The following is a 16566-nucleotide window of genomic DNA, read 5'->3' as shown; positions in this document are numbered from 1 at the left end:
CTTGCTTTAGTGCTTTTATTAGGCCTGTGCTGAACTTGCTTCCCTCTCTCGCCTTTCAAAAACCACTAAAGTCTTAAGAAACTGAGCTTGCCTGTGACCATGGCACTATAAATAGCCAGAGCAGACCTGAGTTGCCAAGTGAACTTTAGTCCATTTCCCTGTTCGTAATGACTCTCTGTGGTCCTGCACAGAGACCCCGGCACCCCAGCCCAGCCGCACAGCAGACAGCTGTGTCTAAGATTAGGAGGGAAACACAATGGCCCCAAAATACTAAACAAAGCAAGAGAGCAAAGATTCTTATGGTTCATCCCCAGAAGAGTTGAAGAACTGGGGCGTTTACCTCCCTTTCAGTCTCCACATTTAGAGCTCTCAGCTCTGGCTGTTTTGTGTCATAGAATGTTGGAATTTTAAGGGATCTTAGTTCATCTAAATACACTGAATGACTTTCTACAAAGTGACAAAGTGAAGAAAACTCCGAATTCCTGACGTCTAGTAAAAATGCCCTTTCTGCTAATTTGATGGGGGTGGGGCAGAGGTCTGGATCTTCACAGAATAGGAGAGATGACCCTGAACCCAGATGGGCACACAGGGCCATGTGGGGCTGCAGAGCGATAAGGTGTCTTCAGCGCTGCGTGGGGTAGGTCACAGGTGCCACACTGAGGCTCCCTCTGCCCTGGTCGGATAGAGGCCAGCTCTGCTGGTGGGGAGTCCCCACCAGATGGGTCTGTGTGTGTGCGCGTGCACACTCCTGTGTGTGTCGACACCCTCGATTGCACAAACACCCTCTGCTGGTCTGTTTCAGCAATGTAAACCTCACAAGAGGCCTGTGTGTGGCAGCAACGGCAAGACCTACCTCAACCACTGTGAGCTGCATCGAGATGCCTGCCTCACGGGATCCAAAATCCAGGTTGACTATGATGGACACTGCAAAGGTAGGCAATGCTCTCACCACCATATCCCAGCTGCAGCCGTGGGGGGCCAGGGAACAGAGCAGTATGGTGTGGGTTCTGGGAGTCCTTTCCACCCCGACCGCAGCACCCAAAGCTATAGACACCACCCACCCAGGTTCTTGGAGGTTCTTGGAGGCGTATCCTCTTGACACTCATGAGCCTGCTTGGTTCATCCAGGATGGCCCAGGCCTGTCCACAAGGTTTCCTACATCTGACCCTCAGGGGGGCTTCCAGCTCTGTCTGCAGCTAGATAGTGGATAGGGAGCCACATCAATAATTGATAATAATAAGGAAGTGTTTAAGTGCATTCTGTATCTTTTAAAAAGCAGGTTAGTTTCACTTTTTCCATTCTTTTAAAATCTGGGTACCTCTCAGTCCTGGTATTATTACACTCAAACCATTGTCATTAGGATAAGAGGGCAGAGGTCCCACACTTGTTGCTCATTAGACACTAGCTCCCGGCCTAGCCTTTCTCAGCCTTAAACTTCCCTGGAGAAATAAGAAGCTGTTTCCCACGTGTTGGTCTCCACTCCATTTCCATGTCCATAGTGATTCCACGTGAATTATCAAAGTCCCAGTGACCTCCCCTACCCCTCAACCTAACAAGACGAAGTGTGAGACTAGGAGGGACTTTGGTGGCCTGAAAATGTCAAACAAAGCAGGAAAGAAAAGACCCCTAAACTTGCGTCTTGGAAGAAGAATAGGAGACAAGGGCTTAAGACAAAACAATGAAAAAATGACATGACTCTTTTAATGTGGGGCAGCTATAATCCCAGTAATACACTGCAATTTTCTTTTTCCTTTACTTTGCATTATGCATGTTCTTCTTTTGTCTTTCAGAGAAGAAGTCTGTAAGTCCCTCTGCCAGCCCTGGTGAGTGCCTGTTTTTCTGCCGTGTGCATCTTAGGGAGGAAATTCTTTCATGATGGAAACTTCATGCCCCACAGTCCCTGCTGAAGATCACAAGATCTTCTATGTGTGAGTCCCAGTGACCCACAACTAACTGGTCGCTCTTCAACATAGCTCAGAAAGCTGCAAAACTTCACTTTTGTGTTTGCCATTTGAAGCATCCAGTTGGGTCAGAACGTTGGCTGCATTTTGCATTTTTCTGAGTAGTGATTGAACTGCAAGGACAAGAAAGCCACTGAGTCCTTCCTCCAATGCTCTGTAAGACATGCTGATGTCATGGGCTGAGCAGAGTCAGAAGGCACAATTTTCTGAAAGGAGATCATTTAAAATGCCAGTAAGATTTATTCTGTGATTTTCTATGAATAAAAAGTAAAATTTCATTATGATTTATTGTTACAGACTCCTTTAGCATATACTTCTTCTTAAATCTTCACAATAACCTTGTGAGGTAGGTCTCACTGTAATTATCTTACACATGAGGATATTGAGTCTCAGGGAGGCCAAGTGACTTTCCCTGAATCACACAGCTAAACAGTGGCAGAGTGGGGAAGGTGCCCAGATTTCATTTACTGCCTCAGTGCCGTTTGCACATCCTAACATACTGTCTTCCGGGAATTCCCTTTCGCCAGCCTGTCCCTTCTCTGCTTCCCCATCCACCCATCTCTCAGCCCCTCCCTTGTTTCCATGTGGCTCACACAGCTTCAGCAGGGCCCTCCCTTGGCCTCGTTTTCTGCCGTGTATAACAAAGGATGACGCAGCGGTGTGAGTTCTAGGTGGAAGAAAGTTTTTGACAGACGTGGCTGATGAGAGAGAGAAGAACCACACAGAGGGGATCAGAAATCCAGTGGCATAAAGAATTGCAATGTTCTTCTGTATTCATTTATTATTTCAGCTGATCTTTGAGCCAAGAGAGCTGTTCTGTTGATTATTTTCCCCTCAGCTTCATAAAATTAATGAAAATGTCCTTCGTTTTGCTGCTCTTCCCTTTTTTCTCACCTAAGCAACATAGTCTCTCGTTTTCAGTGTTACTGATCTTTATATATTCTTTAGAGACATGAGTTTGAATCCTGGGTCAGATATTTCCAGTGCGCGCCGCGGGTTGACTCCCCTGCGACAAGTGCTTGAGCATCCGTTTCCCTGTGGAATTCAGTGCCATGCTGCCCTCAGCCCTGACAGGGGGCTTCCACATGGTGCGTCCCAGGTGACACTCGGCTGGCCTCTCTCCCTTTCCCGCAGTCGTTTGCTATCAGTCCAACCGTGATGAGCTCCGGCGCCGCATCATCCAGTGGCTGGAAGCAGAGATCATTCCAGACGGCTGGTTCTCCAAGGGCAGCAACTACAGTGAAATCCTGGACAAGTACTTTAAGGTAATCCGAAGCTGGGGGCCAAAGACTGGTCAGCCCCAGAGAAAGGGAGACTCCCTCTCCCATGGCCACACCACAAGGAAATACAAACCCGCGAGAGCCCTTGAGTGTTTCCTCCTCGTAGTTCCTTCTGTGGAGCAGTGACAGGGGCCTTCTGAGCAGCTCAGTCAGTGGGAGTCGAGCAGCACAGTCTGAGATCCAGCGCACATGTTGGTGGTGATGAACTCCTTTAGCTTTCCCTTGTCTGGGAAGCTCTTTATATGTCCTTCGCTACCTACTTTTTGATGATTACCTGAGACCTGTGTGTACCGTCTTCAAAGGGAGACTCCCTCCCACCAGCCAGACAGTTGCCTGTTGATAAGTGATCTGATATCTCACAGGGACTGTTTCTGAACCAGTGAATTGCCCTCTAGCCCAGCTGGCATTCCTTGTAGGAAGATTAGTTAAAAAGCAAATCTAACCAGAATGTGGCTAAATCAATATCAGTCTCACCTCAGCTGGTGATTCAGTCACTCTTTCTTAGGCGAAAGCGCAGCAGAATGAGGAGGGAAGACCCAGGCCGAAAGAGCCTTTCATGGCCGTGTCACACACACACCCTGGACTCTGGGTGGCAGACTCTGGTGGCCAGGCTGAGACTGGACCCGGCCTTCTTATCTCCCTTACCCTGGTATTACGTTCCCCATCATCCCAGCTACTGTGCGTGAGTGAGGCCTGGCCTAGCCCTTCTCCTTTCAACAGCCTCCAAACTTGCAGTAAACCTCAAACATGGCTCTCATAACACACTGCCTGCCTTTCCACAACCCTGTGGTTACACAGAAGAATCAGGTTATTTCAAGTATAAAGCTGGGAAATGTGGGAATAAGGAGGTATTATGCCTTTGTAGCCGGTTGGTTGAACAGAGGCCAAGTGAACTAAGGTTGGTTCATGGTCCAAGTTCATGATCCTTCCCTGACCCCTTCACATGCAGGCCCCCTAGGGATTCTTAGTTGTTTCCAGGGCTGGTATCAGACCTCGTTTTTCCTATGGGTTCCACATACAGACCTGGCCTGGGGAAGCCCAACGGGGCTCCTGTGAGATGAGTACAGGCAAGCTGGCCCCTCTCACAGCTGCAGGCCTGGACTCTGGTCCCAGTGAATGTGAAGTGAGTGCACTCAGCACTGCCTTTTGAGGGCTGCCTGGGCTGCAGTCTTCAGGTTCTGGGTACCCCTGGCGCCCTCTGGGTCTACAGCCACTGCCGGACTGTTCCTCTCCCTGCACTCGGTCTGACTCAGGCCCTGACGGAGCCAGGGCTCTGTAGGAGTTGCTCTGGTCTGCCCAGCACTTGCAACATTTGGACTCAGGAAAGTTCTGCATTGTTAAGCATGTCACCCGGTCAACCTCATTTCATTTCTCTCCCTTAATTAATCAAGGTGACATAGGTGAACATTCAGGGAAGTTTCCTCAGGGTGAATGTGTAGTGACTACATGTGAGATCTCTTCCTAGGCTTTCGGACAAGAGTGGTGGTAAACAAGTGCTAAACAAGGCCGTCATAGTTGTCTTACACATTCCTGTTACTGCACATGTATGGAAAGATATATCACCTCAAAGTGGAATGCACGTGCCCACGATAGTAATGGCAGGAGAGCTGGGAGCTGTACCTTTACCCACACCCTAGGAACCTGGGCAGACCTTTCCTCCAGAATTCCTTACACCTTCTGGGGAGCCACCTAGGAGGTAACATGGGGGTGCTGATTATTTCCTAGGGCAGAACTCGAGGCAGCCTAAGAAAAGAATTTTGAAAAAAAGTTTTTTTCCATGGGAACTATTTTAGGAAAACAAAAGTGTCCAACTTAGAATTTCATCCCTGCCTTGAAACTGACAACCTCCACCTGCAGCTAAGGCAGGAGTGGAAGGTCTTGGTTTATTCTCTTGACAAAGTGGGAGCAATGCCTGAGCTCACGGCACCCTCGCCTTGTGCTTGTGGGATGCCAGCTGGGCCATGGGGACAGCCTGCCCCAGCTGAGCTGAGGACCTGTGCGCCTGTCTGCAGTGGGGCCCACAGCACAGGGCAGAGCGATGGGGACTTTGCAGCACCTCTGACTGCAGGTTTTTGATGCAGACCCTTGGCCTTTGACTCCTCCCTGGTGCAGGGGCACCAGTGCGAGAGTTAAGCACTGAGCCGGCAAGGGAAGCTGGAAATCAAGCAGTGAGAAATGGTCCCGTGAGCTCTGAGAGCCACCTTTGTCATTGTTCCCAAGCAGCGTGTTAGGAATACGCATCTTGGACTCTGCTGCAGAGGTTCTGACTCACAGCTTTGTTATTAGATGTTCATTAGGGTTTGAGAATGTGGCATGGTGGCTAGCCTGACCCCAGGGGTGCCATCGAGACTGTCTGCAGAGTCTCTCAAGGCACCAGGCTTCTTGGCTACGGCAGGCTGTGCTCAGGCTGCCTTCCCGAGGGTCTGGGTTTGAAAGGCTCTCTGTAGCCTCTACCCACGCACTTTCACTCTCTGTCCTTGAGGCTTTCTCTGGGGGCCCAGGGGTTTGGGCCTTGGGTGCTGTAGCTCTCTGGACACCCAGCCAGGGCAGGGTTGGTTGGAACATGTCAAGAACAAGGTGAACCTGAGGCGGGTCAAGCTGAGCCAGGGAATGCTGGAACTGGGTTCTACAAAATGTTCCTGAAAGATCCCTTCACCCCCTTTCTAGAACTTCGATAATGGTGACTCTCACCTGGACTCCAGTGAATTCCTGAAATTTGTGGAGCAGAATGAAACCGCCATCAACATCACCACCTACGCAGACCAGGAGAATAACAAGCTGCTTAGGTGAGTGGGGTGAGCGGGGCAAGGAGGGGACCCTGAGGGGAAGGCTGGACCAGAGAGGGGATCTGAAACCCTACCTGCAGAGGAGCTGCCACTGCTAATATGAATTGAAACACAAAATAGGAACTCTGTCCTGGTCTGTTCCATGAACATTATGAACTTTGTGAACTAATAAATTCAGCACCACTGGTATCCGATCAGGTGGTTATTATTTTTGGCTAGAACTTGCAAGGAATAGAAGAATGTAATTTTTAAATAAATGACCAAGATTGCATCAGAGCAAAGTTGTTTCTGGGTGTTGTGAGTAATGTTTTAATGGTTAATTTTCTGACGGAATTACTTTAATGTATTATTACCTAACTGTACATCTGAAATTGTTTTAGTTCTGATTTTAAGATAATTGGTGCTATTTCACATAGAGAACCCTAATTATTACAAATGTGAGTACATCCCTCTCCATTTCTAGTATTATTCCAGCGTAAATATTAATAAAAGTTAAACTTCTGGTGTGGTTCCAGCACACTGGTAAGAATTAAAAATAGTTTAAGCACCACTTGGTTCAAAAGAAGTACAAAGCCTGAAGCCCAGATTCTAGAAAGATTCTTCTTAATGATAGTCTGTGGCCTACACATAATACCTGAAAATCCTTCATATTTTGATATGAAGTTAGACAGTATTTTACAAGTTCAGCATTTGCTCTTCATAACATCCCAGTGAAGGAGGACCTCTTGTCCTCACTTTACAGATGAGAAAGCAGGCACAGGAAGGCTGAATAATTAGCTCAAGGCCATTTGGGTAGTAAGTGCTTGACCAGGGCTCAGGTCCAGCCACAGGAGACTGAGGGAGCTGGGATTCTATGAACCTTTTCTGGAAGATCGCTCTCTAGAATGGTGATGCTTGTTGAACTCCACATTTTTCCAGATCCCACATTCCTTTCACGTCATCTATTACCCTCTCTTCTGTCTTGATTTTCCTAGTTTGGTTGGCTTACACCATAGGGAAAGGCAGTTACTGGTAGAAGGTGTGCAGGTAGTGAAACATTTGTCAATCAAAATTGGACAGAACCATTCAGGAAATTGTAGTTGCCTTGGGAGGAACATTTGAGTGATCTGACATCTGGTACAACAAACCGAAGGCTGGATGTTTACAGGAGTCAGGACGGTCGATGGTTGTGGGAGGTCAGTATAGAGAGAAACTTTCTCAATTAACAGTCACTTGCTTGGCCTCCCTTGGGAGCTCCAGGTGTATGTGGTTCTCGTGCTGATTTCCTTTCTTCAGGAGTGAAGCTGGGGGCCGGGCGACCCATTTCTCCTGTGTTTTGTTTCAGAGGACTCTGTGTCGACGCTCTCATTGAACTGTCTGATGAAAATGCTGACTGGAAACTCAGCTTCCAAGAGTTCCTCAAGTGCCTCAACCCATCCTTCAACCCTCCAGAGAAGAGTATGCTTAACCCAAAATGGGGAGATACAGGAAGTAGCAGCATTTTGAGAGGGCTAGAGTTGATGGAACGCTCCAGAGCTTGCTAAGAAAATTCCTTTCCACAGTTCTAGGTTGGCTCCAGCCCATCATCTCCATGGTGCTGTTCAGGTCCCCAAACCTGTGGTTGTTGGTAGCATTTGCTCAGATATGGTGCTTATGAGGGACAGGCTAACAGAATTAGATGTTCCTTTAAAAAAGAGAAAGTCAAGGTTTTGTCTGGGGAAAGGGTAAGGTACACAGACTGTAGTAAAGATGCTCTGTTCCACCTTCACCCTAAACTATCACCCTTATATCTGGTCCCAACAGAGTGTGCCCTGGAGGATGAAATGTATGCCGACGGAGCGGAGACCGAGGTGGACTGTAACCGCTGCGTCTGTGCCTGCGGAAACTGGGTCTGCACGGCCATGACCTGTGACGGTGAGCTGTGCCCCAGGCAGAAAGAAGGAGCAATGGGGAGAGAGTGTCCTTCTTGAAATCACCACGAGAGAAGTCAGGGTGGGGGTGACGGAGAAGAGTAAGGTGGTAGCTGGGAGCAAGGAACCTGGGTAGCAGGAGGTTCAAGACCCAGGGCAAGATCCGGTGTTGATATGAGATTGGAATAGTAATGGTCATAATGAGAGCACACACTTAGTTAGTGAGAACAGCGTGCCAGGCACTCTTCTAAGCACTTTACATAACCCACTTAATCCTTATGACAGCTTAGAAAATCTGTGTAAAAGACTCAGGCGTTTGGAGATGAAAAGACTCCTCCTCACCACCCATTCTCAAGAGAAAAAGGAAAAATGTTTGTAGACCTTTGGGCCTACAGAATTAGATGTTCCTTTGAAAAAGAGAAAGTCAAGGTGTTTGAGACATGTGCAGGGTGGGTCAGGGATACAGAGACATCAGAGTTTGGGGGACCAATGCAGAAGCCAGAGTGTATGTTGGAACCACCAGGGTCCCCTCAAGGTTCTGGGCTACAGTGATGTCAAAGATTAAAGCCAGGACCTAGGGGGAGAAAACAAGCACCATTCAGAATGGAAGCAAAACAGAGAAGGGTGAAGCCAGGTCACATCTACTTTGGGAAGAAAGGTCAGTTGGAAGAAGTCAAGTACAAAATTTATACCTACAATGAACTTAAAATTATATCTTAAAAAGCCAACTGAGACAAGAAAAAAGCAGGCTGGTCCTAGGATCATGTTTAAGGTCAGATAATCTGGTAACTAACTGGAGGTGGAGGATCCAGGAAGAGGTGGTTCTAGACAAAAAGCCAGACAACACCAATAGTACAAATGGAACTCAGTACTACCCAGGGGATCCCTTGTCTCCCACTCCCTGCGACCGAGTCTCTTCTCAGTGTGAAAGGGCAGAAAGCCAGTCTAACTTCAGACACAAATGAAAGAGCAGGAAGAGGCTGTTTAGAGACTAGAAATGCCTAGAAGTTGCTGGAGGCCAAATCAAAGCCAAGGTAGCCCGGCCAAGCACACGGGAGCTACTGAAGCCAGGAGAGAACATCTTAAAACAGTACCTCAACCAGGAAGCATCCTGTACTCATCTTCCCAAAACTCTCCACCGTAGCTGTCCATGCCTGACTGCTCCTGGTCTGGCTTAGCAGAGGTAGCCATCCATTTCTAGGACACAGGCAGTTGGTGAACAGCTGGTACGGTCATCTGGACAATGAGACCCATCACATGCATCAGACAAAATCCAAATGATTGCTCCCATGGGACACTGCTCATTTTCACAGCAGCCCTGGACTGTTGATCCTCCCTGGGTGGCCCAGGTTCAGAGTCTACATGGGTATAAAGAGCACTCTCCATGGCGGCACCCCAGAGGCCTTCGCGTGTCTTGGTGTGTGGGCCAGGGATCGGAGAGGACAGTGTAGCGGTGTCATTCCAAGGGACTTTCAGGTCAGTACTTGAAAGTTAAATCCTAAATCCCAATGGCATAGAAAAGAAGGAGCACCGAGATGTGAAGCCAGCTGGAGCCAGAACTGAGGGAAATCGCCGTGAGGGGCAGCTTGATGCTTAAGTCAGGAAGCTGTAGTGGAGCAGCATTTCCCACAAGTACTGTTCCCAGTTAAATGTCCCGATCCCTGGGTTCCATCCCAAACCTCCTGAATCAAAATCTGCCAAAGAGCAGTTTAGTAACCTACGTTTTTAAGATATATGCTGTAATTTTGTGTGTGTGTGTGTGTGTGTGTGTGTGTGTGTGTGTGTGTGCAAGTTTGGTAAACATTGTAGGTGTGTTGTTACCGACCCTGGCTGCACATCTGAACCACCTTGAGAGCATTCTAGGACGCTGTGCCCAGGCCCGACCTCACAACAATGACATCAGAGTCTCTGAAGATGCAGTCTAAGCAGTTGTATTTTGAAATGTTCTCTAGGATCTGTGAATGGTAGGGGAGCATTGCCCCAGAAGAATTCCAGAGTCAAAATCCAGATTTTCTTTGTAGCTCTTTCTGCAAGGCCAGTCCTGGAGCAGATGTACAGAACAGTTGAAGACACTAGAAACAGAGGCCAAAAGATAGTGGGTGTAGATTGTTTTGTTTTCAGTGTGTTGCTTTGGAGGTAGCAGAGAAATGTGAGTAATTCACTCTTCCGCGAATTAAATGGGAGGTAAAATTAAGAACCTAGAAAGTGGATACCAGCGGGATCTCTAACTGGCTTCCCTCAGCTACCTGTGCTCTGAGCCTTGGTTCTTCTTGCAGGAAAGAATCAGAAGGGGGTCCAGACCCAGACAGAGGAGGAGATGACAAGATATGTCCAGGAGCTCCAAAAGCACCAGGTGAGTTGCAGCCTCCCTGCTGATTCAGGTGTCTTTGCCGCCACGAGGCCCTTCCACCATGCAGACATTGCCTAATAGCCCAGGAGACCAAAAAGATGCACCCTCTTCAGTGCAGTAGACCCTGAATGATACACCTATAATATCCAACCACAATACAGCTCTCTGATGGGGTCCTCGCAGGGTCCCGCAGGTCCTAGCAGAATTGCTTTATTAGTAAGAATCAGTCAGTAGGTGATTTGCAGATGGGTTGGAAATGGTTTGCAAATGAGCAAGAACTAAAGAAGTTTACTGTTTTCTGTCACAAGTACCCAGACACAGACCATAAATTCCTGAAGGCAAAGCTCTATGGCTTGCTCACCATTGCATCCCTGTATTTACCACAGGGTTGGGTGTATGGTTGGTTCTCGGTGAGCATGAAATTAATGGATTTGGACTAGAGGAGAAAGGATTTATGTTAAATGCTATGCTGGCTAGAAAACAGCCTGGACTGACAAACACCGGAAACTTCAACGTTCTGCTTCCTAGAGACTTGAGAAGATAATGAGAATTCCGTTCAGTTTCTATGTCAAGTTGGAGGCCTTCTTGGGGAAAAGGTGCTTAACAGAATAGTGATCCACTGACATATTTTGCTACGGTCCTATAGAGAAGACATAGGTGTGCTGGACTCCCAGGCCTGTCTTTCCACTAGTTTACCATAAAGTCTTAACGAAGGATATTGTACCTTAAGTCACCTGTGTGTAGACTGGGTCTGGTAATACAAGCCTTCCCTCTGACATATAAGTTGTTTTGGTTTTTTTTTTTTAATTTTTTTTATTCTCACCTGAGGACATGCTTATTGATTTTAGAGAGAGGAAGAGGAAGGGCAAGAGAGGAAGAGAAACATCTATGTGAGATAGAAATATCGATCAGTTTCTATCTAACCAGGAATCGAACCTATGACCTTTCACTTTACAGGATAGTGCTACAACCAATTGAGCTACACTGGCTAGGGCCCTGATGTAGTTTTTAAGGAATATACCAATCATAAGAACTGGTAAACTATTGAGATGAAATATTTGACTGAAAATAAAGAATTGTTAATATTCATTGCTCATATTTATTGACTTTATATGCATTTTATCATTATCTTTACTAATACTGTAGAAATCTCATGTCAGTTTTTTAAACCAAAGCAGAGACTCCTATCTTTCATTTTTAAGTGTCTCTGTCTATGTAAGTCCCCTCAGGTGCAGATACTATGGCAGGGACTCAAGTACACATAGTTTATTTGGGAGGCAATCCCAGGAAACACCAGGAGGGGAGTTGGGAGCTGAGCTCAGGAAGGGGAGGAAGCAGTAGCGTGTGTCCAGGAGGTTTATCACTGCAGGCAAGTGGAGCTTAGTTCTGGTGTGGAACTCTGGGAACAGTTAGCATGCCGGAAGGGATTCCTGCATGAATTCCTGTCAGCCCCTAGCAAGGGCTGCCATAAGCAAACATCAATTACTGGGCATTTCTGGCCTGCCAACACGTGTGAGCAGAGCAGGCTCCTACTACCAGAGAAAAAGAGGCAGTAAGAAGCCAGTTCAGTGAACTGAAAGAGTAAAGACAAGGGGCCATGGATGGGGCACCAACAGTGTCTGCTAGATGCCAGTCACTTTCGTCATTTTCTTTTCTATTTAATTTTTTTGAAATAAAATTTGAATATAAAATTCACATCTTTAAAATGACAGTGCAGATTAACAGGGTGTTACCAAACAGACCCATGCAGGGGGGCATAATATACTATTACTGAATGGACCCCCCTCCTGCTGGGGTCCCCCTGTACTAGGTTCGCCTTGCCTGCTGTCAGGGAATTACAGCTCTCTATGCCAGAGATTGGTGAAAAGGAAAGGCATTATTTATTCAAAAGTTACACTAACTTAAGAGTAATGACTTAATGTCTTCATTAAAATCCCAAAGTCTCTTAAAACACCCACAAACACACACAGTTCTTCCTTTTCCCCTTTGCCTAGTCCAGGGTACCATATCTCAGGAAAAGAAATAGAAGTCTGTGGCTCAGGCAGCCCCCGGTTCTTCCCAGTAATCCATGCTCTGCTGGCAGGCCTCCCTCAGTTCCCAGCACCATCAGCTGTGTCGCCGCTGCAATCTCCAGTTCTTAATCTAAACCCACATGGCACCTCTGCTCTCCCACCAGCAAGAGTCCTTTCACCCCTTTCCTTCCTGCAGTGTCTCTCCTGCCTTCTTCCAAACTGCTAAGAGAGAGCTCTACATCGCTGCTACGTCTTGCTTTCCAGCTTCCTAAGCTGCATGGCAAAGGAGCCCCAGAGCCGCATGGTTTTCCCTTCTCACCAAAGCTGCGTGAATCCCCCTCACCAAAGCCTCACTGTCCCCTCCCTGTCACCAAAGCTGCATGATCCCTGCCCCTTGCATGGCTGCTGCACCTGAGTTTACATCCCAGTGCCAGTTTTCCTCTGCATCCCCATTTCTAACTCCTCCCACAATCAGCTATACCTGCCAGCATTCGTGTATTTTGCCAGCTTTTCTGGGCTGCCATAGTAAGTCTGGGCAGGTGTGGCCCTATATGGCATGGAGCCAGTCATCTCCAAGCTCTTACTCGGGTGCTGTAACCAGGGGGAGTTGCCTCCCAGTTAAGTCATGGGTTGAAGTCATTCTCATCTCCCTGGCTCAAAGCAAGGTCACAGCTGTTTAACATATCCATGAAACCAGTTAAAAGTTATAGATATGTTAAATGACCATGCCCGAGGTTATTTGAAAAACTTGCTATGCAGAGCAACTCTCAATGGCTCTGCTCCATGTGTCCTATCCCCCAGTTCAGATTTGTGAGGGCGAGGGCATCCTATGTTTTTTTAATAATTCCTGAACATCCTGAGTTCTGGACCCTATTACAAATCCCTCTTTGGGGGCCCCCTGGCTACACCTTGTTATAAGGACTCTTCTAGTCAATATGGTGCCATAGGTAAATGTGGCTCGCCTCCTTGCACAACCACATCAGAATTACAGTGAAATTATAGAACAGCCATCACTCAGAACCATCAGAAATCAAGTTGAGTGGAAGTCTGACAACTATGGAATTAAAGAAACTACATCCATCCAGACTGGTAGGAGGGGCACAGACTTAGACAGGCTGCTCCCTCACCCATGTGTGGTGGATAAAAATTCAGGAGGGCTATTTTGGGAGCAAGGAGTGCAAGCCCACATCAGGCCTCCAGCCCAGGGTTCCAGTGCCAGGAAGATAAGCCCCCACAACTTCTGGCTGCAAAAACCAGCAGAGAGATTGAGTTGGTGGAAGAAACTTCTAGAGTCCCAAGTAGTTCCTCTGAAGGAACCCACACACAAACTTACTCAGACTCACTCCCTCTGAGCTCCAGCACTGGAGTATCAGCTTGGAAGGCACCAGTGGCAGACAGGGAGACACTGAAGTGGCTGGCATCAAGGTGAGAGCTGGGAGACAGCTTTCTCCAAGACAGAAAGATGGGCACAGCCACCGAGCTAGCAGGTGGGTGCCATCTATCTGAGACTCCATCAACCTGGCTAACACTGTTTGTCCCCCACCCCACCCCAGTTATGGAAATCCCCTGAGACTCCATCCCACCCAACTTACAGCTCTTAACAGTAGTTTTTTCATATGAATGCCTAGTCTTGGCTCATGCTTCACAACTACTTAAATCCTTTCAAACAAGCAATAGCTGGGCTTCAGTTTGTTGAAGCCCCCAACCCTCTTACCTTGTGCGTCTTGCCAAGTGGCCCCAGGCCTGGCACTAGCAACTGCCAGTGTAGATTTGCAGTTTGGCTTCACCTGGTAATCTAGCCCAGCACAAGTAGCAGCCATCTCAGGTTCCTCTATAGCTCAGGCAGGGTGGTCTCTGGCAAAACACAGGGAGGAGTTGATCTTGGCCTGCACCACCTGGGAAACCCTAGGGCCTGTGCACCCAGTGGACAGCTACAGAACCACATCAGAGCACCACCACCCTGCCCCTGCACAGCTGATCCTCCATGGAGGGTGGAGGTGGTGGTCAGTGGTCACAGCCAATCCTTGCAACTGATGGGCCTGGGTAAACCCCTCCCATCAGTTGCCAACAGCAACCAAGGCCCAACTACAAGAGGAGGGTGTACTCAGCCCACATGAAGAGCACACCTTGAGAACCCAGCTTGGGTGATAAGGGACGCTGTGCTACTGGAACCTACAGGACACCTACTATATTAGGCCATGCTACCAAGGCAGGGAGTCATAATAGCTCTACCCAATACACAGAAAGAGACACAGGGAGGCTGCCAAAATGAGGAGACAAAGAAACATGGCCCCAATGAAAGAACAAATCAAACTCCAGAAAAAGAACTAAACATAATGGAGATAAGCAATATATCAGATACAGATTTCAAAAACACTGGTTATAAAGATGTTCAAGGAACTTAGTGAGGGCCTCAACAGCATGAAAAAGATCCAGTCAGAAATGAAGGTACACTAATTGAAAGAGAACAATTTATGGGAAACAATAGAGTGGATGAAGCTGAGAATCACATCAGTGATTTAGAACATTAGAAAGCAAAAAAACAACCAATCAGAACAACAAGAAGGAAAAAGAATCCAAAAATATGAGGATGCTATAAGCAGCCTCTGGAACAACTTCAGGCATTCCAACATTCCCATCGTAAGAGTGCCAGAAGGAGAAGAGAGAACAAGAAACTGAAAATCTATTTGAAAAAATAATGAAAGAAAACTTCCCTAATTTAGTGAGGGAAACAGACATGCAAATCCAGGAAACACAGAGAGTCCCAAACAAGAGGGATGCAAAGAGGCCCATACCAAGACTTGTCATAATTCTAATGCCAAAAGGTAAAGAGAAAATCTTAAAAGCATTTCTAGCCCCGGCTAGTGTGGCTCAGTGGATTGAGTGCTGGCCTGTGAACCAATGGGTTGCTGGTTTGATTCCCATTCGGGGCACATGTCTGGGTTGTGGACCAGATCCCCCATGGGAGGCGCTCAGGAGACAACCATGCATTGATGGTTCTCTCTATCTCTTTCTCCCTCCCTGCCCCTCTCACTAAAAATAAATAAATAAATCTTTAAAAAGGATTCATCCTCACCAAACCATTATATGAAAGATTAAAGGGACTTTATTTCAGAAAAGAATATCAAAGCTATGAACAATTAAATGCATGCTTGTCAATAATTCAATCTAAAGAAGAAACTAAGCAAACAAGAAGACTGAATCATGGATACAGAGAGAGTTTTAGGAGAAAGGTGAAGAAGTGAGAGGATTAAGAAGTACAAATGGGTGGTTACAGAACAGCCATGGGGAGGTAAAGTTCAGTGTAGGGAATGGAGAAGCCAAAGAACTTATACTCATGACCCGTGGACATGAACAGTGGGGATTACCTAAGGTAGTGTGGGGTGCTGGCTGAAGGGGGACAAAGGAGGGAAAATTGGGACAACTGTAATAGCAAAATCATAAAATGTAATTTTAAAAAACATTAAAAAGATAATGAAATGTACAGTCCAGTGGTTTTTAGTGTAGTCACAAGATTGTCAGCCACAAGAACATTTTCATCATCTCCAAAAGAAACCTCTCACCCATTAGAAGTCACTATATTCACTCTTTTCTGGTAACCACTAATCTACTTCTTTTTAAAAGATTTTATTTATTTATCTTTAAAGGAGAAGGGAAAGAGACAGGTAGAGAAACATCAATGTGTGGTTGCCTCTCATGTGTCCCCCACTGGGAACTGGCCTGCAACCCACGCATGTGCCCTGACTGGGAATCGAACCGCAGTTGTTTGGTTCACAGGCCTGTGCTCAATCCACTGAGCTACACCAGCCAGGGCTGCTTTTTTAACTCTTAAGATTTGCCTGTTCTGAACATATATAAATGGAATTACTCAATATGTAGTGTTTCTGTCTTCCTCTTTTTATTTAGTGTAATGTTTTCAAGGTTTATCCTCGTTGTAGCATGAATTGGTGTTTCATTCTTTTTTTTTTAATTTAAATTATTTTCAATTAGTTGACATACATGCTTTATTCTATTTTAAATTTAAATTACATTCCATGGTATGGATATACTACATGGTATATATCCATTCATCAGTTGATGGATATTTGGTTTTCTACTTTCTGGCTATGATGAATAATGGTGTCATGAACATTCTTGTACAGCTTTTGTGTTTTGTTTCTCTTGGGTACATATTTAGGAGTGGAATGTCATTTGGTAACTCTGTTTATCTTGTGAAGAAATACCAGCCTGTTTTCCAAAGTGATGTACCATTTTACATCCTCACCAGCAGTGTTTCAATTTCTCCACA

The 16566-nt window shown here is 46.6% G+C and overlaps 1 protein-coding gene across 2 annotated transcripts in view; it reads left to right on the top strand.

Annotated features, from left to right (window-relative positions):
• FSTL1 (follistatin like 1) overlaps positions 1-16566 on the top strand; it is a 58228-nt gene that overhangs the window by 38159 nt on the left and 3503 nt on the right. For both annotated transcript variants that reach the window (XM_037139806.2, XM_053663135.1), the window contains exons 4-10: positions 803-932; positions 1791-1823; positions 3096-3226; positions 5909-6027; positions 7352-7464; positions 7810-7920; positions 10193-10269. In XM_037139806.2, the coding sequence (XP_036995701.1) occupies positions 803-932; positions 1791-1823; positions 3096-3226; positions 5909-6027; positions 7352-7464; positions 7810-7920; positions 10193-10269 (714 nt within the window). The remainder of the gene's footprint in view (positions 1-802; positions 933-1790; positions 1824-3095; positions 3227-5908; positions 6028-7351; positions 7465-7809; positions 7921-10192; positions 10270-16566) is intronic.

The sequence above is a fragment of the Artibeus jamaicensis genome, unplaced genomic scaffold (genome assembly GCF_021234435.1).
Source record: "Artibeus jamaicensis isolate MK-2021 breed Jamaican fruit bat unplaced genomic scaffold, CSHL_Jam_final contig_3126, whole genome shotgun sequence".
Lineage (NCBI taxonomy): Eukaryota > Metazoa > Chordata > Mammalia > Chiroptera > Phyllostomidae > Artibeus > Artibeus jamaicensis.
This window is presented reverse-complemented; position numbering and strand designations above follow the sequence as displayed.